The 25,820-nt window shown below is 33.8% G+C and overlaps 2 protein-coding genes across 3 annotated transcripts in view; one reads left to right on the top strand and one right to left on the bottom strand.

Moving 5' to 3' along the window:
- Positions 1-522: 522 nt before the first annotated feature.
- LOC123694485 (serine/threonine-protein kinase SRK2H-like) lies at positions 523-6,984 on the bottom strand. Of its 2 annotated transcripts, none has more exons than XM_045639933.1 (8): positions 6,837-6,984; positions 5,180-5,281; positions 4,844-5,105; positions 4,309-4,591; positions 4,082-4,189; positions 2,462-2,655; positions 2,014-2,198; positions 523-1,733 (listed from the first exon to the last, which is right to left on the bottom strand). In XM_045639933.1, exons 2-8 carry the CDS (start codon positions 5,246-5,248, stop codon positions 807-809), a joined length of 2,028 nt encoding a protein of 675 aa, XP_045495889.1. In that variant the 5' UTR covers positions 5,249-5,281; positions 6,837-6,984; the 3' UTR covers positions 523-806. The 2 variants fall into 2 exon arrangements, with proteins under 2 accessions (XP_045495889.1, XP_045495890.1); XM_045639934.1 differs by having other exon boundaries at positions 6,771-6,984.
- Positions 6,985-9,736: 2,752 nt separating this feature from the next.
- The window catches only part of LOC123694172 (protein N-terminal asparagine amidohydrolase), an 86,752-nt gene continuing 70,668 nt past the window's right edge, over positions 9,737-25,820 (top strand). Inside the window, exon 1 of the mRNA XM_045639515.1 lies at positions 9,737-9,899. The gene's annotated coding sequence lies outside the window, so the exon portion shown is untranslated. The remainder of the gene's footprint in view (positions 9,900-25,820) is intronic.

Below are 25,820 nucleotides of genomic sequence, written 5' to 3' on the forward strand. Positions count from 1 at the left end.
AAAAACCCGCATAGTTCCCGTTCCCGTGGGATTTCAGGGATAAAACCTAGCCTATGTTACTCGTGGATAATGTAGCTTTCGAATGGTGAAAGAATTTTTCAAATCTGCCAAGTAGTTTCGGAGCCTATTCAATTCATACAAACAAACAAACAAACAAAAAATCAAACCTTTCCTCTTTATAATATTTGTATAGATTATAATATGTGTTTGTATTTGTGCTATAAATATAAGGAAAGAAAGAAAAACTATTGATTGTGCAAGTTTTCCCTGTACTTTAATATTTTTATGTTGATATAATATTTAACAGCTGAAAAATGTGTAGACCGTACATTCTCTAAGCTATAAGCGACCATCAAGTTAGCCCAAACCCAAAGCTGTTCGTACGGTTATCTGTTCATTGAAATATTACAATAACATGATACCTATTATTGCAGTGCAACCTGTGCAATTGTAGTGTTGCGATATTTACGAAAATTGGCTACGAGAAAAATAAAAGTCACAAAAGACAAGGTATTTATTTTAATTATTCCAAAGATATATTATATAGGTATGTTCGTAAATTATTTTGTAACCTATCCATTTAGACAAAAAATAAATAATTAATAAAATGGATTATTATTTTAACAGTTAATTAAGTTCATTATCATGCTACTTCATTAAAATACGTAAATTATGTACATAATATAGATTGCAGTCCTTGATGTTCACATTCAAATAACAAGATTATACTGTCTTTTATGTGTTATAGATAAAGTTATGTTTTAAATATTTTATTCCCTTTAATTTATAACATATTTGAGCAAATATCACAATTTCTTTCTATTCATCTTTGTAATAGAAACGTTCACAATATTTATATTACTTTCTTTAGCGTGAGGGCTTATTTTCATTTGTCCTTGAACAATATTTAGCATTGATGTGTAAGGACTATCCGGTGTGTTAGTATTATTTAATTGACTATCTATTTTGTTATTATTTCCAACATCACTGCGATTACTGACGATTTCGTAAACTGACTTTTTCATGGATATATACGGTTGTGTCTCTTTCTCAGCTACTTTTCCACCAGGGCTAAAGCCATTTTGTGTAATAACAGGGTTGCTCGGTTTCTTGTTTGATTCAAAAAGATCATTTTCTTGAGGAATATCTTTCGTGTTTGCGCTATCTAAGGAACCATTTCGTGTTACTTGAATACTATTGGATCTGGACGAATTTGCTAAAGAATGTATAGTTGAAGAACTTCCTTTCATATTCTCCAATTCTTTGGAAAATACTTCTTCACTTTTTTGGAATCTTTGAGCGTGAGTGGACAGGGGTATTTTGCTTTGCGGTAGAGATATTGCACTTAACGATCTACTTGGCGAATGATTGGATACCCTATCAATAGATGGCGTTTGTTTATTCTCTTTGTTTTTAGTCCCTGATGTTTCTAAAGATCCGTAAGCACTATCCTTGGTAGAGCTTTGCGGCGAATTATCTTCTTTAATACCATAACGCCTTACAACATTCGCAGGTGCCACTGGTTCTATATTTTGTACGTCATAAGAAAGTGGATTTTTTTCTGAGGCTCTTCTAACACCTTCAATAACTTCACCAGTTCGTGGGTTAATATGTTTTTCTGTGTCAAACCGCAGAGTAACTCGATGACTCTCATCAATTGGATGTGGTCTGGATCTATCTTCTAATTCTACATCACTGTCATCGTAAACACTAGGTTCATGATTACTCTCCTCCTGTGAATAAAATATGTTTTGCTTCAAAAATCGGTAGGTATTTGTTACATAAAATATAATTTTAATCTATAATAATATTATAAAGCTGAAGAGTTTGTTTGTTTGTTTGAACGCGCTAATCTCAGGAACTATTGGTCCGATTTGAAAAATTCTTTCGGTATTAGATAGCCCATTTATCGAAAGGCAGGCTATATATCATCACGCTAAGACCAACAGGAGCGGAGCAATGCAGGTTAAACCGCGGAGTACAGCTAGTTACTTATAATATCATATCATTTACCTCCTCGTCTACTTCTTCTATGACGCTATTTTGAATCCATTCTTTTATCCTTTGTTTCTTAGCTTGTCTATCAACAGTTGTTTCTATTCCGTTATCTCTAAAATGTTTCAATAAGATATTCTTTTCATTCGGATCGCTATGGAAACTGTACATTGATGGGCACAATTCGTCAATGTCGCCTCCAGCTGTAATTAATAAATTATTGATTTAGTTATTATTAAATAATTTGTTTTTTTTTTAAGCTATTGCATAGCTTCTATCGCGGGCATTGAGCGCGGGGACCGAATCGAGAAATTCCGTAACGAAAAAACCTCACGCTCCCCACTCCGACGGGCGGAGCTGTGGCTTGAAGGCATAGCATGCAATAGCTTTACCACCGCGGCAGTCCCCGAGTGCCACACGTCGTGTTTTTTTTTTAGTTTGCATTTATATACATTTCACTAATTACCAACTCTGTCTGTGTATCCTTTCGCCATCCATCTATAATCGTAGTATCGAGTAATTTCATTGAAATTAGTGGCTCTTTTGTCAACCCTGGGTTCAACGAATTTTTTAAACATTTTCTGCGCTCTCGAAGAAACCATTTTCCATAATTTTGGTTGTCTTTTTAATGGATTTGCGCTATTATACCAGTTGAAAAAACTGAAAAACAACATGGAATTATTAAGAATGTTTGTTCCTTGTTTGTTCTTAACATAATTTGATAGCCAAATAATTGTCATCAAATTATAAAACCGACTATAACACTCTTCAGTTCTATTCTGATTGGAAAAATAAACAGAAGACGTAAAAACTATTACGATTATATATTTCACAAATAAACAAAAGATTAATTGATACTAAACTTTTGCCGGAATGGCTTAAGAAAATAAACGTAGCTTCCGAGTATTTTGCTATGCAAGAAAAAAAAGAATCCATTTTTTGATAAAATGATACAAATAAGGCCAGTGAGGAAAGTATAATTATATAAATTTATAAAGAATAGAAAAAATTCGATCACGAGGCGGGACTCGAACCCGCATCCCTCGCGCCATTCCGGGGCGGATGCCTAACCAACTCAGCCACTCGTGACCCGCCTGAGCAATCGAATTTATTCTATCCTTTCAGTTTTATGTGTCTTAAGGGACACACCGCGCGCCATCTATTGAGATGATTTAACAACCATTTCAACCAATATGAAGCACTTTTCAGTGAATACAATATTGTAACGATGGAACACGACCTTTTCTTGAATTTATATTTTTTGGTTTTTATGGCATTCAAATGCTTTATAAATATAAATTTATAAAGAATAGAAAAAATTCGATCACGAGGCGGGACTCGAACCCGCATCCCTCGCGCCATTCCGGGGCGGATGCCTAACCAACTCAGCCACTCGTGACCCGCCTGAGCAATCGAATTTATTCTATCCTTTCAGTTTTATGTGTCTTAAGGGACACACCGCGCGCCATCTATTGAGATGATTTAACAACCATTTCAACCAATATGAAGCACTTTTCAGTGAATACAATATTGTAACGATGGAACACGACCTTTTCTTGAATTTATATTTTTTGGTTTTTATGGCATTCAAATGCTTTATAAATATAAATTTATAAAGAATAGAAAAAATTCGATCACGAGGCGGGACTCGAACCCGCATCCCTCGCGCCATTCCGGGGCGGATGCCTAACCAACTCAGCCACTCGTGACCCGCCTGAGCAATCGAATTTATTCTATCCTTTCAGTTTTATGTGTCTTAAGGGACACACCGCGCGCCATCTATTGAGATCGAATCGAATCGAATCGAATCGCCTCGTGATCGAATTTTTTCTATTCTTTATAAATTTATATTTATAAAGCATTTGAATGCCATAAAAACCAAAAAATATAAGTATAATTATCTTAGAATACATAATTAATAAGAAAATACTGGCATCTGTGTCTGGTATTTATTACGGGTTTTCTAAATTAAGACATAATTTAAAATTAAGATCGAAGTCAAGACAGAATATATTTTTTATTCCTACATTAATTATGATATAACCTAGAAGAAAACAAAAAAAAAAACAAAATTTCATTTAACTACCTTAAATATCTCGGGTCGTCAAAAGCAGCTTTCTGCCAGGGTAAACATCCAGTCAGGCAAATGAATATCACTATTCCAAATTGCCAAATGTCATGGCTAATTAATGCCCTGTGGGACAAAAATATTAATTACTCAAATGAAACTGAATTCCGTATTTTAAATAACTCATTCATGAAAATATATGTGACTCAAATATGACTGGTTAGAAGAAATAAAAAAGAAATTACTTGTACGAACTGTCCATCGATAAGTTTAAAACTTCAGGTGGAGAGTAGGGCAACCATTCATTTCTTCGTCTTACAACTGAATTAACTTTTCTAGTTTCGCCGAAATCACATAATTTGATTCTAGAAAAGTCTGATTTGAATACAAGTATGTTATCTAACTTAACATCTCGATGTACAAGATCTCTTTGATGTAGATGTTCTAATGCTGCTGCTAGTTGTTTTGCCACTCTTTTCGTGTGTATTTCTCCAATCCCAGTATCCAACATATTAGAAGTGAGGTCACCTGAAAGTTATAATTTATAATTCTAATATTTCAACTAAAAATATACACACGAAAGTTATGCGGTATCATCTGTCAGTGATTTAATAAACGGAAACTAATGTTTCGATTTAATGTCCATTCAGATGTGTTTTGGCGAGTCTCCAAGTCAAGAGCAACAATGGCTGTGTGAACAGATCACAACTAATGTCTGCAATATGTAAAGTATTAGTTAAGTACACAAAGAGCAAGTAGCTTTACTATAAATATTCTTACCGAGGGGAGCATATTCTTGGCAGAAAACATAGAAGCCGGCGGTTTCAAATGCAACGTCGAATGTAGTTACAATATTTCTATGAGCGCTTAAATGTAAGCTATAATGGAATTCCCGGTAGAAGTCACGAATAGAAACATAAGGTTTTGGGAGAGCTTTCAGAACTATCTCAGTATCAGACGCTCTATGTTCAACGAGAAGAATTTTTCCGAACCATCCTTCGCCGACTATTTGTAAAATATCGAATTCTTCCACTAAACATACCTAGAAGATAAATGTTTTTAGTATTTGCTTTACGATTGTAATGAACATAGAAGCACTTGGATTTATATTCTTACTTTTTCTAGCTCGAATTCTCGTATCTTATGTATGGAGCCTGTTAGGGCTCTTCTGGTACCGTCATTCATTTTTTCACAAATGTATCATCCATGATTTTAAAACTGCAACATAAAAAATAAGTGGGTGCTAATTGCGTGTTCACATCTAAGTTTGTAATGTTTCTCTAACATAAAGGAGAAGCCGCAGTCGTCCCCATTTCATATACATGTTGAGTGAATGGTCTTGGATAGTTGCCAGGAGAGTGTCTACTTCAGACTCCAGACTACTGAACTGACGTCAGGTAGTCACGTCATTAATTGGATCAAATATTATACATGCGGGTACAATCGGGAGTTCTCTAACTAAATACCAGAGTTAATAACAGTAGATTTTCAATATAACAAGATACATATATATAGGTATTGCTGTGTTTCAGGATGATTTATAAAAATGCTCTCGAATGAATTTGATAGTACGATATTATAGTAAGTACAATCTATTTACTTATTTTCATTCTCAAAATATATTTCATTTATTATCCAAGTGTTTGGCATTACATTATTTTCAAACAACAAACGTTGCTGATTAATGTTGCGTTACTAGTAGGTCAAAAGTTTATATCGGGAAATCTTTACTTTCATTCGTTAATCTATTCCGATGACTTAACTAAAAAAACTGAAACTACTTCGCTGAAACTGAGTTTATCAAGTGGTTAATATTTAATCGGGGATTACGTAGGCGTCTATATTCAAATCATAGCTTAATGTTCCATTAAATTATGCCAAATGTGATTGACGTAAGATTTCTAATGTTACTACATTATCAAAGACTAGTCGCTAGTACCGGCTCCCTCGGTAGGTATAAAAACAAAATAAAATATACACTTGCAGATACTGACTACTGTGGCTTTATCAGTAAAACAAATTTTGAAAATCCGTTAAAATCTGTCCAGTAGATCCAGAGATTACCGAGTTGTTGCAAGTATACGCAACAACGACACAAACTCACAAACTCTACCTCTTTGTAATATTCTGTCAGTATACCTGAGGTCGTTGGTATACCTAGATATAAAATGCCAGAAAATAGGTAATGAACTAAAATAAATATTAATTGATATCGACATGTCGACATTGAAATCTCATCCTCTAAAGTCTAATAAGTGCCGGTAGATTACTCTGAATATTTATGTTTTAACATGATTATGATGTATTTTAATTTAAAGTTTAATAAATTATAATTAGAAACCAGAAAAATATGTAGAGCTGTACAAAAATATTCATAATTTATGATTTTGTTTATTATTACAAGAATTTGCTGGTATTTCAACTGTACCTACCTACTTCAGCAATTATTGCTGAAATTTAATTTCCGTTTGTATTTTTCATAACGTTTTGTTTTTTTTTATATATTTATACGTCTTTTCCCTCGCTATTCGATATACTATTGCCAAATGTAATTACGTTCAAACAGCGGTTCTTATTGCATTTCAAGCTATTCAAATCCTATTAACTTTTGATTAACCACCATTATTAATTTAACAATCCCTTAAAATAGAGCAATATGAAAATAATTTAATTTAAAAAGTAAAGAATACGCATAAAATATACATACTAGCAATGAAATGACATAACTTCACATTTATATTTGAAGCATGCACGCCGTTTAAGCGGTAAGTACCTAGGTAATAACTAAAGGATGGTATATTTATATCTTCCGTAAGTACTGTGTCAATATCACACACAATCACATCACAATTCACTTTCAGGCCACATGAAGTATTTAATTCGGGTAGTATTTGTAGGTCAAAGCAGCGACGTTGGACCGGCGCTCAATACGACTGGCAGCGCGCGCGCATCGCCCCCCGGCCAGTTATTTTGGTGCTAGTGATCATACAATAATCATTTTATAACCAAAATGTTACGAACAACGACCTGTTGTTATTTTTTTTTTATTTTTTGCATATTTGGTAGACGGAAATGTCAATGAAAGATCGTAGAGCCCTTTGCTGAAATTAGTATGAGACAAGAGATTAGATCTCGATCATTTTGAGCTGGCGTGTTCGCTACTAAATATATATATATATATAATTTTTGTCTCTAACTCTTTTAAAATTTAAATACTATTTCATTTATCATTGCACTTGGGCATGGAGGATATTATCATATATACAAAAATAAAAAAGTGCGTTGGTAAGACCAGTAAGATTTTTTTATTGCAAATTTAAAATAAATATTTTATTCTTAAGGTAGGTATATATCAAATAAACCTTTAACCTAAAAGTAAGATATCAAGAGTTTAGGTGTAGGTAATTTAGAAATCTCGGTTAGAAGGTAGCTTTTAAAAATCGTCTAGATTTTAAAATTACTAAAAATTGCCACTGCACAAGGGAAAACGGGACATTTTTTGTACGTGCAGATATTATTATTGTCAATTAGAAATCGAAATGATTTCTCTTATATTCTTAGAATTACAATTACAATACAATGAGCGCAATTTAATTAGGGAACAAAACTATATGATCTATTTCAAGATTAAGCGAGTTCCTAGACCTTATTCTGGCTAAAGGCCAAAGTGTAATTAAAGCACAGCTGAGATCGATTTTTATTGCAATTGTATTCGGATATATTATGCATATGCTAACAAATGAAATGTTTTCCTATAATGTTCTTAGATATATTATTAATAAATAATAATAAATAAAATTCATTTATTTCAGGCCACATAACCCATATTGTATTAGTAAAATCTTATCCTAGTGTTAGTATTACAATATTATACTTAATATTATGTAGTTCAGATTAAAATTTGTTCTATTCCTAGAATATGAAATAGATATGTGATACAGAAATAAGATATAATAATTAATATACCTAGTCTTATTCAATTTGGAGGAAATACAGCAAATATGAAATACCTACACTTTTGTAGACGATGCTACTGACAGGCTACTCACTACGTTTTTAAATAGTGAACTACACTTTATCTAAAAGTTTTCCGTCTTAAACCTAATAAATTAAATATACTACAGCCTTCCTCGAGAATCACTCTATCTATTAAAAATAAACCGCATCAAAATCCTTTTCGTAGTTTTAAGCATATAGATAGATATAGGGACAGAGAAAGCGACTTTGTTCTAAACTATGTAGTAATAGTGTTTTTGTAAAATGCGTTTAATTTTTAGAAACTACCTATTGCCTACACGTGTTATAAAAATTTACGAACAAGAGCCAGGGGCCTTAGACAAACGTACGTAACGCCATGGAATAGAAACTGCTAACGCTAATTATTGACATAAGCTCATGACATTTTGGTAATGGTTCGATCACACTACCAACGACGCAGACGACCACGACCAAAGTTCCAATCTTGCCGAAATTTGTTCAAAATCAATATTAAAATCTCCCGTCATTCTGGTACTCAGAAATAAAAAAATTCGAGGTCAATTAATAAAAAGAAATAGGGTTTTTTGCGATTTTCGCCGAGACGGTAAGTTTATCATACAATCACCTGAACCAAAATTGTATATAATCTAATTATCTATAAAAAAGGTTAAATACATTTTTTTCTAGGAGCCACCGTTTCTATGAAAAACCTGTTTGTTTATCCATTGATCTCAAAAAATTTTTTTCCAAACACCAATACGACAGGAAATTCTTAAATTTCATTTTTAATTGTGTTTTGCACAATTTTATTTAATTGCGACTGGATGAAAATTTTGTTCGTGGTCGTCGTTGTCGTTGGTAGGGTGACCGAATCCTTATGCAAAACATCATACGCTTATGTCAATTTCTATCGATAGCGTATTCTATTCCTTGGCGTTTTGCCGTTTGGCTAAGGCCCCAGGAACTGAGCAAGAACGTAAGAAATATCAACTAAAAAAAAAAGTTCTGAAAAGGCTTTCGGCTGATGGGCTGTCAATCCTATAGATGGCGCCATCTATTTTTCGCCATACATTTTCCAAGAGTAAAAAGAAGCCTAGACTAGTTATTTCATATCCTAACTTAATTAGTACGAAATATTAATCATTTTTTTTTATAATGCCTCAGCATAACAAGCAAACTTACTATAATAAACTTTCATCACACCTAAAATTCGCAGTTTCTATTGTAAATAGGTAATATTATTACAGTGATTAGACGTAAGAATAAGTGTCCCGCGTGAATTAACCTACAACAGCTACTCCATTAGTTTATTTAATAAAAATTAAAGGAAATAACTTTTTATATACTTGGAAAAATGGTACCTAATTAATTTCGTTACCGAACCCAGCTTTTAAATTAATCCAAATTCGAAAAGAAATTCAAAGGTCAAAGTCGTTAATCGTTATTCGGTTTATTCGATTATTAAAAATCGATGTTTTGGGCTACGTAGGTGTTCAGAATTTTGAAGGAATTTTATTATAATCCATCAATGATATCTATGTAAAATTTTTGAAATCATATTATGATATTGATTTCAAATATTTTATTGTTAAAAATATTTATAAAAATAAAACCCGTACTTTGGTACCTTCAGTCAGCATGAACGTGTGAAGAAAAACATAGAAACTGTCAGTTTTTATTTTGACATTTCGCATTTGAGTATTCAGAACAGAATGTCAACAGTGTAAAATTTTTGTTTTTCATTTTTGCTTTCAATGTAAAATTTAATTTAAAACTTATTTTTTGTTTTTTTAGTGTTGTGGTACTTAAAATATAATTATTTGTCTTGCCTGTAAATTTTTATACGAATCCATCTTTGGTAAGTAAAAGGTTATGTTTATATTAAAATGTTGTTTTGGATTTAACAACAAATTAATATTAATTTTATTAGTTCCTCAATTATTCTTATAAATTTATACAATGATGAGTTGGTTTTATGGAATATGTAAATTTTATAACTTTTGAGGAAACTTCTCAATATTTTCAATAATTTAGTACTATGAATTCACATGTATTGTTATTTTGCTCTTCTAAGAAATAATAAAAGGAATTATAAAAAAAGCTAATTTATGTATAAAGGGATTGCAATAAAAAGATTAAAATTACGCATATCATTTTATCATTAAAATTTGTAAAGGAAAAAAACTATTTATTGAAAATATTCGAGTCTAGATAAAAAAAAGCTTTTAATATAATAAAAAATTTTAATAATCATAAACTTATCCAACATTTAGTTTTAGAATTATTATTGGAGATAAAAAAAATTGCCGTTGCTCTGTTTTGCTTAACTTATTAAAACCTATATCTTTTTGCCGTATATGCATACATATACGGCAAAAAGATAAGCAGATTTTTATGAAAAGTCACTACCCGCTATCGATAAGACATCTCAAAACAAAGAAATTCGGGGATCACAATATAAAAATGAAGCCTATAACTATACTAACATTAAAAATTTGTATACGGTAATATAGTAGATCAGTTTCTTTTGATCAATTGGACCACATTTTGACTTTGAAATCAAAGTTTAGTTTCATGACAATTTATCTCGTGTTTTGGGGAATGTCTGTTCAAAATTAATGAAAGACGCACAAAGAAAAATACTGCTGTGATCAACTGCCAAACTTTCTTCTTCAAAGTTACTAAATTATGTATTTGGTATTACTAAATTTATGGATAGCACAAAGATGTTATTGCTGTAATAAAATTAGGAATTTATTTATTTATAAATTTGTAAATCTGTCTCGTTAATTATGCTGAACAAATTAAAAATGTACGATACCTATACTTACAGTTCCACATGTTGAAAATTTTCAGTCAATTATTTAGAGCATTTGCATTGCTTATGAAATTGTATGGTCATTTCGTATTCATATTATGTTAATATGTGTACAGTCGTGAATAAAAATCATTATAGTGATTAATGATAACATTAATTTAATTTTAATTTTTAACCATACCGTGATTTGCAATGATTATTATCTACTATTTGTAAAGAGGTTATAGGTACTGTAGCATGTGAAATACAATATTGTAAGAAAATTACATCAATCAATTATTACCTAACCTACCTATTAAATGTCAAATTACCATTAAAAATATTCAATGTGCGACTCCATATAATCTAAATCGTGTTTGAAAATATGCCCTAGCAATTTCTTGCAAATTACCGCATTATATGTAGTGCATTCCATATTATAATTATAATATTATAAATGCGAAAGTACCTAACTCTGTCTGTCTGTCTGTTACTCAATCACGCCTTAACTACTGGACCAATTTGCATGAAATTTGAAATAGAGATATTTTGATACCCGAGAAAGGACATAGGCTACTTTTTATCCCGGGAAAATGACGCAATCCCGGAAATCCATCGGGAACGGGAACTATGCGGGTTTTTCTTTGTCTGCGCGGGCGAAGCTGCGGGTGAAAAGCTAGTACGAATATAAAGTATGTCGCATTTACGTATGCTGAGAATTTACTTTTCCAAATGTCCGCAAGGTGCAGATTGTAGTTGCCCTGCACGGTGCTCCTATTTGACATACTAATGCAATAATAAAAATAGTTAACACTTTTCCTCACGACTGTACACTTCATTGCTGAATTCCATTATAGGAGATTAGAGCACAATTATGAGAGCAATCGTCTTGAACTGTCAATGCGTTGCTCGCATCATTGTATGATTGTAATTGACTGTACATTACATTCACAATGGTATTATGCGCTTGCGATCATTATCGGGACAATGCCGTTGTTCGTATTATTTATTTAACTAACTATAATTGTGATTGACGAAACTTGGTTTAAACTTTTAATTAACGTTTTATGCATTAAATGTATCAATTATAATGTTTTACCATCTGTTAGATAGAAGATAGGTATTATGAACGAAATGGGCAATAAAAACGTAATAATTTAATCAATAATTTCGCTATTACATACAGAAGTTTGTTAATTCTCACTATAAACCAACAACCTACGATTAGTTCTCAGATACGCATGTCAAACATGTAATTCGCAACTAGTTTAACTTCTTCAGTTAAAGAAATTAACTGAACAATTGATTGGAATCATTAACCGGGAGCTCCTTCCAATTAGCATACCTTTGATAAATAGCCTTAATTATGAAACGTGTGGGGAACGGAAAAGCTTTGTTTCTACTTGTGCTGTTTGACTTAATTAAATGTTGAGATAATAGTTTGAATGTTAACTAAATAGGATTATCACTTTGATAAACTGGGTGTTTGATGAATCTTAGAATAATGTTCTAAACGTTTAAAAGAGTTTTTAATTTATTACCCGTAACGAATGTATCCAAAGCTACCTTTGTAAGTTTTGTAAATCTAGATCTAGCTTTTAATTTAGCTCAGTCAGAATAGGTTGTACAGCATGAACATATTTATTCATTAGGTGTAATAATATGTGTCTACGCTTTTCGATATTTGTGTAAAGCGCAATCAAACCGTCAGTTTTTTAATCATGCATTTCAGTTAGATTCAGGCTTTATATCTATGCAATTTGCGCTCTCTAAACGTGCGGTGTGATGCTCATACGTTATCGTGACGAAAGCTCGCCCCGAGGCGGATAGGGCCGTTTTATATGGAAAGTAGCGGACAATCCATCGTGTCCCCCTATTATGTCCGTTAGTTGGATGCACGCCCGCGGCCCTCGTTCGGTACTAGACGACGATTTAATTAAAGTATTGTGCGCGCCGCCATTAACGTGCAGTTTGAAGGCGTTAAGGCGGGTGTGTGCAGTTTTGACGGCATCATATAATTTTTGGAGACGGAAAATTTGTCGAAAAAGAAATAGAATGGTTTTAATGTAGGAGATAGAGATTTTCTACATCATAATGTGTTCTTGATTAGAATTTAAATTATGTTACAGAATTATGAAATATCTACATACCTATCGATTAACCACAAATGTATTTGTTTTACGTGGTTTCCAGCTATGCCGCCATTGATTTTATTCCATTATATTTTAATAAACTTAATTGGCGTAGTACACATGTCGTTATGCACTTCTACAGTTGTTACCAGTCAATTACCAGTGATATTATAATGAAATATATGACAAATATATGAGCTGATAAGAAGCAAAAATTGGGAATAATAAAGCTATTATCATTTTTCTAATGCATAATGTTATTTGCTACATAAGAAGTTTTAAATAGCTATTCTTCATGTTTTAATACTGCATAATAAAAAACCGTTCCTTATTTGCTTCGATAATTGCGAACAAGCTTCGCTTTAACAGCACCGCTCGATAAGGGATTATACACCATTATTATGCAGAGCTCTTAGGTTTCGGGAACACTGCCTCTCGTCAATTAAGGTATCGCTGAAACTCATCTTCAATCCTAGACTCAGCCTAGGCTACCTATAGTACAATGGGGTATAATGAGGGTACAGAGTACATTCCTTCCACGGCTTTCGATGTTGGTAATATGCGAATGGGGCTTGAATAAACTTCTCATACATTGTTTTAAGACTGGATATTAATTATTGACTATCCTTGGGTTTGGTATATGATCCATTCTGTGGTGAAACGTGTTTGTTATGCATACTGCATGCAGTAAGTAGGTATGAACGGTGTCTTCTTGTCCTATTTATTAAACTGGACGCTTTTGAATATGAAATTGAAATGTATTTTTAAGCATATTCGTAATTACATACAGTTCCTTACAAATACATTTTTATAACAGACGAGACTATCTCCTAAAAAGTTGATTGGTAAACGATAAAGCCAATTTTAATATGATTTTTTGCACGTAAGCAAATTAATTATTATAATTATAAATTTGTTATAAGTATTTTCCAACACGTAGTGTTCATGTAGCGTGGGAAATACTGAAGAAATGTTCCTAGAAGACAATTAACAAGATTTTAATAAGTTTAAACCTACATCAATGGTAAAGTTCAATTAACATTACAACGATTAAATTAAACCCCCATTGGTGAGCCTGAGAAACGAAGTACGTTCTAAGTCGTTGGAATCTAGTTTCAGATTCTTACGGGATATTGCTAATGAGACATAATTAAAGGGTCGTTTGAGAGAACGGCCGCATAAAATTAATATTAAAAGACCAAACTTAACGACACACGGATTTGTAATTTTATATCAGCTTTGATTGGGATGCCAATAAAATTGTCGTAACGGTGTGGTATAAAAGTTTAAAACATAATTGGATTTGTTTTTTAATCATTGAATTATGGGAATTGGGTAAACAGTATCGATATTATTTCGAACGGAGATCGAGATCATTTAAATGTTAATGTGATTGTTTATGACATAATATTGGTTATAGGTTGACTCCACATAAAGGTGAGCCTTCGGAGTTCATAGAACGGGAAAATGTAGTCGCGTATATGGACCATAAATAGATTCGAATGTTTTTAAATGTACGTTTCTGCTTATCCAAATAAATTGGATTGGACAAGCTTAAGTGTCGATGGACATGTCTTTGCGCCTTTTCTGGTCAAGCATTAAATATCGCAGGCGAGATTCTATTGCTACGCGCGCGCGCATGCTCTAAGTTACTTTGTGACACTGGTACTTTGTAAAAAGGACGTTTATTAAACTTTATCACGTGTTCTATATTTGAATTGAATGTGCAAATGATTTTGCATTTTCTGCCATTTGTTGGGATAATTGTACCAATGACATGTTTCGCCTTTATTTGTAAAAGGTAATGGGGATACATTTTATGTTCGTGCATCGATTTTAAGACTTTCTTAGTTATTCGAAATATCTACATTGATTCTGTAAAATAAAGGACGAAGTTGAATGTGAATAACTTATTCGAGAACTGGGATTAACTTTTGTATTATGTACCTAGTTTTTTGAGGGGTGATGGTGATAATCGTCTGCATCTTTTTGCTTGTTGTAGATCTTCATTGGTTCTGGAGCGATTTAGAAATCGCTCTGACATTCTAATTCATCTCCATACGACATCAACACTGTTCACAGAGGAGTAACACGATCGTAAAATTTACAATTCCGATCGTCGGGGGCATGAGGCAAAGCTCGGGCTGTGCGAGGAATGCTTGCTAACCGTTTCCCCTCGTGTTCTCACGAGTCGCTTGTAGTGTCCCCGACGACACGGATTTTAATCGCGACACAACGTCATTGCTGATTTATCTTACGATGCCCGCAACGGTCTACGATTTCCCATTTCTGAATTTCTGATGTCGCTATTACCTATCGGATACATCTGCGAATTTCATTATGTGACCCCGATTTTGGGTATGTTGCAAGTAATGGTTGGCAGGAAAGTGGGTATTGTTTTTTTATGTATTGTGCTGCAGTAATATTGTTAGTTTCAATGAATGTTCAATACTATATGGCATATGTGTTAGTTTATGAATCAATTCTACATTTTGACATGGAATCTTTTTGAAAAAAAAAACTGCTTAAATTTTAAGGATAATCAATAATTAGTGTGCGATATGGATGTGATGGATTTTAACTACGAAAATATAGTTACATATTAAAAAGTACCCATAACTCATAAGTATCATATATAAGTACATTAAGTTTTATCATATCTGAAATTTAAATTTTGTCTTCAAAAGCTCTTAATTCATTTTGCCGTTATAAAAGCTAAATCATAATATTCAAATATTGTCAACTTGACCTGTTCTCACGCTGTTCCAGGTAGATAGGTAGACAAGTCTACACAATATGCCTATCATGTACCGAAGTCGAGAATTTGCATTGTTTTGAAATTTATCCGATGCACTGGGTGTGTTTGTTTAAAACCCGTTTATCATGTGTCTGGAAGTGAAGCTCTGGGAATAATTCTTTGACATTGTTCTACCGAGTATTATTAGTTTCTTAACATTGCTTATTCTATTTTTATTATGTAATTTTGGATACGTGAATGTTCTGCAGCTAATAGGTAGTAGGTACGTAGGTAGTATACGGTTGTAAGGGATTCCATGGTTTGTTAGCAGAAATTATCAGCATATTAGTATAGTCCAAATATTTAATGTGATAAAAGAAAATTGTAGCCAGTAAATTGAAATTTACCATCCCAATTATACCTGATTTCCGTCAACAAATCGGTACAAGATTTAGGTGATAGGCCCTACGTTGTTAGCTCGTGTTCCTCATCCATCAAATTACAAAACCATCATCTTAATACCCTCCGCCTCCAAGCCAGCCTTTCAATAAAACAACACCGCGTAGATAGAATGTAATTACAGTATCGTCGATGTTCGCATAAACTTGCTCGAAGCGAATTTCTTCTGTAATACGGTGCTGAGTTTGTATTGTAGGATTGTTTAGATGCCTCATGCCAGATACCAGTGTCGGTTATTAATATGTTTTGTAGACTTTGCCATTTGATTATGGGTGTCGATGATCGCTGGCTTTGCGCTGTTAGCGGTGAACTGATACCGTCTTTATGTTATGAAACCAGATTTCCTAGATGTAAATTTTATTGTTGTTGTGTGTTTGAATTACGTTATTGCTTGTTGTTTGTGTACAAATGTATTTAAATAGTGCTTGGACTTGAAGCTTTCAGTTTCTGTTATACTTTCTCTATCGATTAATGCAATGTTATTTAAATCGCGATTGATAGTGTTAGCATGTTAGCTTCCACTATCATAACATAATGGTCTGTCTAAGAATTAAGAATTCGTGGAATTTCAAGTCTCGTCTAAACTACTGTCGCCTGATCCGAATATATTTTTCATTTTAGAAAATTAAGTAGTACCTATTTTAGAAAATTAAGTAGTACTACAAGTAGCTACATATCACCGAAATATACTTCCAGATATATTTTTATTTGAAAGGTTTAAACAAAACAAATTACCATTTATTTATTGTCTACACTCTACCACTTTGCTTTAACATACCATTAAATGTTTTCTACCCATTACATAAGTTTTAATTCCACACTTACTTTCGCTGTGAAGGACAAAAACACCTGCATGATAATTTTGTTATTACCATACAAAGAGAATTTCGAAGTTTTCATTGTGAATGTTAATTATGTAAATCGATTCAATATCCTTATATTGACTTAATGTTGCTTAGGAAGGAAATGTGTCGTAAACTTGGTTTGGGAATTGTGCTCTTTGTATTTTGAGTTTTGATTAACATTAGTGGTTCACCTGCTAATCAGTATGTAAAATATTCAATATTTTAACCGTTTTATTCGGTTCAGTTATTTTGTCTTTCAGGCTGAGGTGAAGAGTGGCTCTGTAGCCATAAGGTCGCATATTTGTGTAATTTATGTGTGTTCCATTTAATGTAATGTCTGTAATTTGGTGTGTACAATACCTAAAGTTCTTATTCATTCAATCGAGTATAGCTCATATCTATACATATAATAAAATCGTAGGAAAGTCAAAACTGTACATTGATTATTTTTTTAAAAGAATACCTGGGCCGTGATCTATAATCGATATAGAAGCCAAAAACATAGTTTTTAGAATTTTTGTCTGTTTGTCTGTTTGTCTGTTTGTCTGTTTGTCTGTTTGTCTGTTTGTCTGTATGTTTGTCCGAGCTAATCTCGAAAAGTACTGCATAGATTGACTTCAAATTTTGCATGAATATTACTAACAGGTCGGGTGAGGCTATAGGCTACATATTATCAAGCTATCACCTACGGGGGAGGAGCTGTGAACCTTTATTTTTCTTACGTATTCCGTGTATTACGACAGCGTACAATCTAAAGACTCATGTTTAAATGTTGGTTTCGAGTAAGCCATGCTATTATCTAGCTTTACAAAATAAAAACTATGTCATTTACGTAATTTGGGCAGAGAAACAGTTTAATGAATTTAGTAGTATAAAGACAAATTAGAAACAGCGCCATCTATTAAATGTTATAAAAATCAAATCAATTTACACGTTAACTATTGGAAATTAATAATCAAATGACGCATATATAAATGTTGTTTGACAATATCTATATTGACACTATAAAAATTATGCCATTTAAGTAACTTGGGAAGAGAAACATAGCTTAAAGAATGTAAGTTGTATAATGTTAATTTTGTAACAGCGCCATCTATGAGATTTCGTAAAAATCAAATCAATTTACATGTTAACACTACTGAACACAATGTTAAAAATTAATAATTTAAATATAATTATGTTATTTATTTATTTAACTCTTTAACCCATATCTTCCGTTCCCTGTAAGATATATTTCGTGTAAATAATAAACTACATTTTTTTAAAGTGAGGGTAGATGTTTATTATTTTAAGTAAAAATAGACACCATTATCTACACTTAATCTAATGATTGTGTTCCAAAGAGTATACTAATATATTGTTGTGTTCATTAGTTACAATTTTAAAAATCTTCGTGTTTTATAAATTTACTAGCTTACCGCCCGCGGCTTCGTCCGCTTTGTCTAAAACCTAATAAATTATGTACTAAAACCTTCCTCTTGAATCAGTCTATCTATTAAAAAAACCGCATCAAAATCTGTTGCAAAGTTTTAAAGATTTAAGCATACAAAGGGACATAGGGACATAGGGACACAGAAAGCGACTTTTTTCATACTATGTAGTGATATTTATAAAGCAATTGAATGCCATAAAACCAAAAATATCAAATGCAATCTTCGTGTTTTGTGAATTTTCACCATCATGCGTTCCCACAAAAGGTAAGTTGTTACTTACAGGTATTTATTGAAATGAAATGAAATGAAATGAAATGAATGATTCTTTTATTATTTTGAGGTGCATTGGGAATAGAAGTTTTTGATAAAATTTTATTTGTAAGTAGCTTTTTTTATAGATTTACAGTTAACTTTTGATTTTTTTATTTACAGATTCAATGCTAATAAAATTATATCGCCTTTGGAAGACGATTTCTGCTGATATTTTTACTACACCACTTGAAAATTGATGATTTGATGATAAAGACAGTAGCAGCGAGGATTAAGTGGAAATTAGTAATCATCCGCTTCGTCAATTTTTGACTGAAGTTAATGTCCAACGTCCAATGGTTCAATCATTGGAAGTATCTTGGGAAATTTTGGAGGATATTTTTCAGGAAGGAGAGTAGGGGCAGCCAACCACATATCAAACTACTACGTTTTAGTACCGAAAAAAATGTTATTGCCAAATGAAACGTAAATTTTGCACTCACAACTTTACAAGTAATGTTTTTATTTTGACTTTGCGGTTATCTGGTTATAATATTTATCGTTATGGCTATCGACGTACCGACCGTACTGGGATCAGAGTAGGTACATGATATACAGTTCATCATCCAGGATTGCTTAGAGCATTTTCACACTGAAAAAGATGTTTTCTTTGAATCGTAGTTGCTTCATTTATTTATTTTTAATCATTTTACATAATATGTTTTATATTTTATAAATATATCATTTTCATTATTTAAGTAGATAAAATAAATTATGTAACGGTTTTATAAGAAAACACATTATATTTGTTAGGCGACGGTGATTTCTTCCAGGCAAAAGATATTCATCAGCTCAATAAAATTGAACAGTATGTTGTTAGTTATTCTTTAGATTCACAATTGTAATGAGCACTTCCGCATGCAAGTTGTATCGTAGTTTAGATATATCATAGTTTTTACATATTAAAGTTCCAACAAAACCCTCAAATTTTTTAGTAGAGTTGAGCAAGATAATTTAAAAAATGTGCCGTGTTAAGTATTATAGAAAAGGTTAGTTCGTTGGTAATTATTATTTCTTCTTCATTTACATGTTGTAAGTAAAAATAAACTTTAACTAACAGTCAAAGTAGTCAAAGTATATTTTAACTAATACTACTTAATATCTATTATACTTATGTTCAGTATTTATCTGTATTATTATTGCTTGACAATTAATATATTTTCATGTCGTATACCAAATTATAAACATAAGTTTAATATGTAATTAGCTGGATTTATTTTTACACACTCACAGACTTATATTTTATGTTAAATGTTAAAAGAGTGTTAATATGTAGTGTAAATCATAATACATTTTTTCACAATTAAAAATAATCCTTTTTTCTGATGGTGTTGGCATTAAATTAAACCGCGCTGTCGTTTCGTTCACAAAAAGTGATGTTATGAGGAGCATATTCGGTCCTCATATCATAAGAAATCTGTGCGAAAACAATAAACACGTGTTAGAGGTCCGCGCCACGCCGGCGTGCCGCCGCCGAGAGACCCCGGCGCGCCGCCGCCGCCGCCGGGTCACAGAAAAATTGGCGCCGAGTTCAAATTTTGCGCGCGAACACAGCACGCGTTGTTGTCTACAACAGGGCAACGATAATAGACAATGTCTACTATATCGATGCCAGATGTTTTACTCCAAAAGCTAGCCAAAAAACACTCCAATAGATTTATTGATAGGGATGACGACGTCGCTCAAGAGTGTTGGAGATATTTTGCTACGGCTAACCCTTCAGATTTAGGAGATGTAAACAGTGCCGGATTAGCCACGTAGCAAGAGTAGCAAATGCTACGGGCCCCGCGACTCGGGGGGCCCCGCGGTCTAATACCTGTCTGACCGTAAAAAAATATCAATTTATAGTACACGTACCTACCACGAGAAACGTTGGTATCAAAATCTACAACAATTTAAAATTTTACCACGTTTCTACAATTGAGCGCTGGCTACACCAAAAGTTGTGTTGTACATACTGCTTGCACTGCGCTACACGCAAGTTGGTAGCACGGCAAAACTAACAGGGGAATCCCCTGATATTGTCATCGAACGAGCTAGTCGTAACAATAGAATTCCTCACAATATTAAAGAGTTTAGTAGTTCTAAATTTAAAACTTATATAAAAAATGTATTAGTTCAGAGAGCGTACTACAGTATTCAGGAATATATGGACGATAAAAACCCATGGAGGGTTGTCGCGTAAAAACCACAAGACAGTTCATTGGCATATTATGATATATTATGTAGTTAGATATAAGTTTCATATATTGTAATATTTACATGATGTTAAAAGAGCAACTATGGAGTTTCTTGCCGATTCTTCTCCATAGATACTGCTTTCCGAATCGGTGGTAAATGTTAAAAATACTTAAGTACCTATGTAATGACGATTCGAAAGTGCTACTAAATAGTAGTCTAATTGAATAAATGAATGTTTGAGTTTGAGTTTGAGTTTTAACAACCCGATCAAATAAAATAGGATTCTATCGACTATCAAACTCTAAGCAAATATTTATATTAAAATTAAAATTAAACCCTGACAGCTAATTTATGAGAACGTCACTAACACCACTACCATAATAATTCAGATGATTGCAATGTCACCTCATAAATCAAAATCGGTTCTGCGGTTTATACTGCAGGGCGTGCCAAAGAAATATTATACATAGATACACTCGAAAAACATAACCCTCTTTCTTCCGTAGTCGGGGAAAATTTTGGGAAAATTTTCAATATCTGGTAACATAACACCCACACAGAAGCACCGTGTACGTACAGTTTTATTTAATACCCTTTAACTTGAGAAACTATAGCAAACGAAGGGCCTCTTGATAGAATTTGCTACAGGCCCCGCACAGGCTTAATCCGGCACTGGATGTAAAGGGCAACATTCTTAAGTTCTGGGAACAAAAAAAAAGTTGTTTTTCCTGGGTTTGCCGAATTAGCGCGATCGCTTCTATCTATCCCAGCTTCAAGCACGCCAAGTAAAAGGGTTTTTTCTGTAGCTGGGCTAGTCTTAACTGCGAAGAGATCGCGTCTAAATCCTGCAAAAGTTAACAAAATTATTTTTATCCATGATAATTATAAACATGATTTGTTACAAATCAGTAACATTCATTGCTATGCAGACGACAGTAGGGGGGATGCTCTTTATCCCGGCCGTGCAAACACCTCAAAGGAAAGCCTCAATGAGAGTGGAAACAAACTTGTGCCTGAAGTCGAGTCTTCTCTCCAAGAAGTCTCGGATTGAGGCGAACTTAATCGAGTTCAATCCCCTAAAGACACAGGTTTGCGCGTTCACCGCTAAAAAGACCTTAGTATATCGCCGAAAATCGGAATCCTCGGAGTTGAAATCTCGAGTGACGTTCAATTCCGCAGTCATTTGGAAGCGAAGGCTAAATTAGCCTCGAAAAAACTTGGTGTGCTCAGTAGATCGAGATAGTACTTCAAGCCGGCCCACCGACTTCAGCTGTACAAGGCTCAGGTGCGACCGCATATGGGGAACTGTTCTCATCTCTGGGCCGGAGCCCCACAGTATCAACTCCTTCCTCTTGACCGCATCCAACGTCGAGCAGCTCGAATTGTCGATGACCGTAGGCTTTCCGATAGGCTCGACCCACTGTCAGTGCGGAGAGACGTTGCGTCTCTCTGTATACTGTACAGAATCTACTATGGGGAGTGCTCTGAGGAATTGTTCCACCTTTTACCAGCCGCACAGTTCCACCACCGGACCACACGCCGTAAAAACCAGTTCCATCCGCACCATCTGGATGGTTGGCGCTCCACCACTGTCCGCTTCACCCGCAACTTCCTTCCGCGTACGGTGAAACTATGGAACGATTTGCCACCTGCGGTGTTCCCGAACAACTACGACATTGGGGCCTTCAAGAAAAGAGCTTATTTGTCCATAAAAGGCCGGCAAAGCACCTGTAACACTCCTAGTGTTACAAGTGTTTATGGACGGTGGTGACCACTTAACATCAGGTGGCCCACCTGCTCCTTTACTTGCTCTGACATAAAAAAAAACATTGCCAATAAAATTATTGGCAATGTTTATAATTATCATGTTCATCACTAAATAGTTAAGCTACTTGATTTTAATAAAAATAATTTTTTTATTAAACTTAAAGAGAGATTTTTCTACTGCCCGCCCACCCCCTAATAACTTTAAAAATAACTAGCCCACGCCGGCGACGCCGCGCCGCGCCGGGTGCCGCACCCGGCGCGCCGCCGCTGGGCTTTTGGACTGCAGCGCGGACCTCTAACACGTGTGAGGCCCTCACGGCAGATCGGGGCGGTCTGACGCGAAGTGGGGACAGCGTTGTCACTGTATCGCTCTAGCCACGCTGGTCAACACTTACTTATTCGTTAGTTCAGTTTTGTATTAAGACCGCTGCGCGCTGTGACAACCAACCCGTGAGACAACCAAACCCGGTCTCCCCTACTATCCCGTGAGACCGAACCTTCACTGAGAGGGTATGACGTCACACAGCTGATCGCAAACGGCATATTGTACTATCCCGTGAGACCGAAACCCTCACTGAGAGGGAATTTCGTCTCACTACTGATCACGACAGTCATATTTTATCTCGAGAATCTGAAACTTTACTCAATCAGATTACAGATCATTTTCTGTATAGGCGATATTAACGTAGTATGTTCTTTTTGTAATGCTTTAAAGTGTAGTAAGGCGAGTCGGCTTTCGTTTGAAGATACACCGGAACCTTTCACAAAATCACTACTTTTAGAGGAACATACTGTGCAATTAGCGTTTAGCTACTATTATGTATTCTGTGGTGCAATGTAAACTGTTATTAGACAATATTCGCTCTTATAGTAGTGCGTTTCAAATGATCCTTTGGTGCTCAATAATTATCAGAAGATCCGTTCATGCTTACTTTTAAGATACAAGGTCAAGTTTACCATTTGATAGGATCCCTTTTGCCTGAAGGCCAAGCTAAGTTTGTTTTTAAATATATTTTGTATTCGACTACAACGAATAGTGGAATAAAGGAAATCAATATATTTTCTCAAATTTAAAACTGAACTCATTTCACAATTTTAGAACAGGTTAATTCGTATGTATGCAGTTTTAAATCGACATTAGAAGCTTTTCCTCAAGGTGGTGATATCGGCACTCAGGAACTCCCTGGACGTGTTATAACGCCCAGGCCACAGTATTACAATTTTTCCTACAGTAGGGCGACGAATGTATTTTCGCATAGCAACGGAGGGGAACTCGCGGGGGGTCAAGTGACGCGGGCCACGTACAACAAACATGCTTAGTTTGTGGTATCGAGCGCGAAAGATAGTCATCGTGTTTTTAGTAAAGTTACTATGTAAACTAACGTAATTTAATACTTAGGTACATATTCTATAATGGTGTGCTCAAACTGTTAATCTACATTTAATTTAGATTATTATTTGATACTAAGTAATGTAGAATTTAAACCACATTCATGTTTTCTTCAGATTTTAAGATTTTCTTATCAAAGTGTTCAATTTTAATGTAGTTAAATTTTATAAGAGACAATAATTAAGAAAATTTTAAAATAAAGTGTCACGTATTTTTTTTAAACGACGAATGACGAAAAACGACCTAATCGCGGACGAAGTCGCGGGCAACAGCTAGTTATATATAAAAATTCATTTATTTGTTTTATACTTCACTGTATTTAGAGATATTACACTATTTTTCTGTTCAAAACCTTTAAAGCTTTTATAGCTTTTGAACAGAATTATGATCCGTGTCGTGGTCAATGTTGTTAAATTAAATTATACTTAGTAAATTGTTTAAATTAATTTTCGTATGCGGCTAGTTTAACTACAAATTGAATGGTAATCTGTATGCAATCGTAACTGCGTCGAATTTATTTCACGTAATTAAATGTCATGGGATTCGTTTGATGTATGCCGCTTTATATTAAGTTTTGTTAGCATGCATATTGCAATTTGCTATAGTTGTTCATTAAATGTTCACGCATCATTTATGTGAATTATTTGAATGATTGTTAAGTAATTTTTATGGCTTTAAGTAGTTGTTAATTTGGATATCAAGTCATCAATACCTCAAATATTGTTTTTATCAGGCATATAAAATTTTGCGCTTTAATACCTCATTATAGAAAGAAAAGAAAGAAAACGTTTATTCAATGGCTCCTACAAACTTATATGGTATTAAATTACAATTATAATTAGAAAACACTACTTACATGGTAGTTATTAAAAATATATTATACACTTATTCATCTACGAATAAACCTATAGGTATAAAAAGGATGAAAACGAATTTTTTACGTTTGAAAACTAATAAACTGAACAATTTTGTTCCATAATACATAACAAATTTTTACTTGTCTTTAATCGAATCTGGAACCTGTTGCATAGTTAAAGAGGCAGTCATAGACTACATCGGGTACTTAATAGGTGGTCGGCGTTCGCTTATCTAAAAGTAACACGTAAACTCGTCGATCGCCTCGTAAAAATACAATTTCCATATAATATCTACGTACGATATAAAATAAATTAAATGTACAATGTAGAGGTAGGTAGAGTAATAAATAGTGGCACAAGTTGCGCGGGCAACTTCATCGCGCGAGATCAAAGGTACCCGAAGCGTTTAAGCGACGCATCATTTTATCCATTCATTTTACTGGCAACTGTCGGCCACTCACTTATCGCCCAGGGAATACGTAATGTCCAAGGAAATTGCATCGTGAGTCCCGTTTGCCCTATAAACAAAACGGTGCGGCATGTGATCATTACGCGTCAAAGCTTTTTATGATCGTGGGTCAGTTTTGTTGTAGTTAACCAGTTTTGTAGTGTGGTGGCAGTTACATCTGACACATTCAATATAGATTACTAAATAGTTACTACGTATTACGTAATTGCAGTGGCAATGCTAGCGAACTTATTTTTATTTGAGTTCATGCGGTGCTTGTTCCATATTATGTGATTTTATGCAACAAAAACTTAGTTATCAAAATTATCTGCATCCAAATACTAAAAGTATGTTTTTGTTATTTATGGCTGTTGACTAGGCTGAGAGGTGAAAGTTTTCGTTGTCTTCATTGTTTCGGTAGGTA

Source organism: Colias croceus, chromosome 9 (assembly GCF_905220415.1).
Source record: "Colias croceus chromosome 9, ilColCroc2.1".
Classification (NCBI taxonomy): domain Eukaryota; kingdom Metazoa; phylum Arthropoda; class Insecta; order Lepidoptera; family Pieridae; genus Colias; species Colias croceus.

What these genes read in the sequence shown, in the direction of transcription:
- LOC123694485 (XM_045639933.1), bottom strand. Translation starts at nt 5,248, where the DNA reads ATGAATGACGGTACCAGAAGAGCCCTAACAGGCTCCATACATAAGATA. An exon ending in TCGATGGACAGTTCGTACAA is followed by an intron (nt 4,190 to 4,308) that starts GTAATTTCTTTT and finishes TTTGTCCCACAG; the next exon opens with GGCATTAATTAGCCATGACA. An exon ending in TAGAAGAAGTAGACGAGGAG is followed by an intron (nt 1,734 to 2,013) that starts GTAAATGATATG and finishes TTTTATTCACAG; the next exon opens with GAGGAGAGTAATCATGAACC.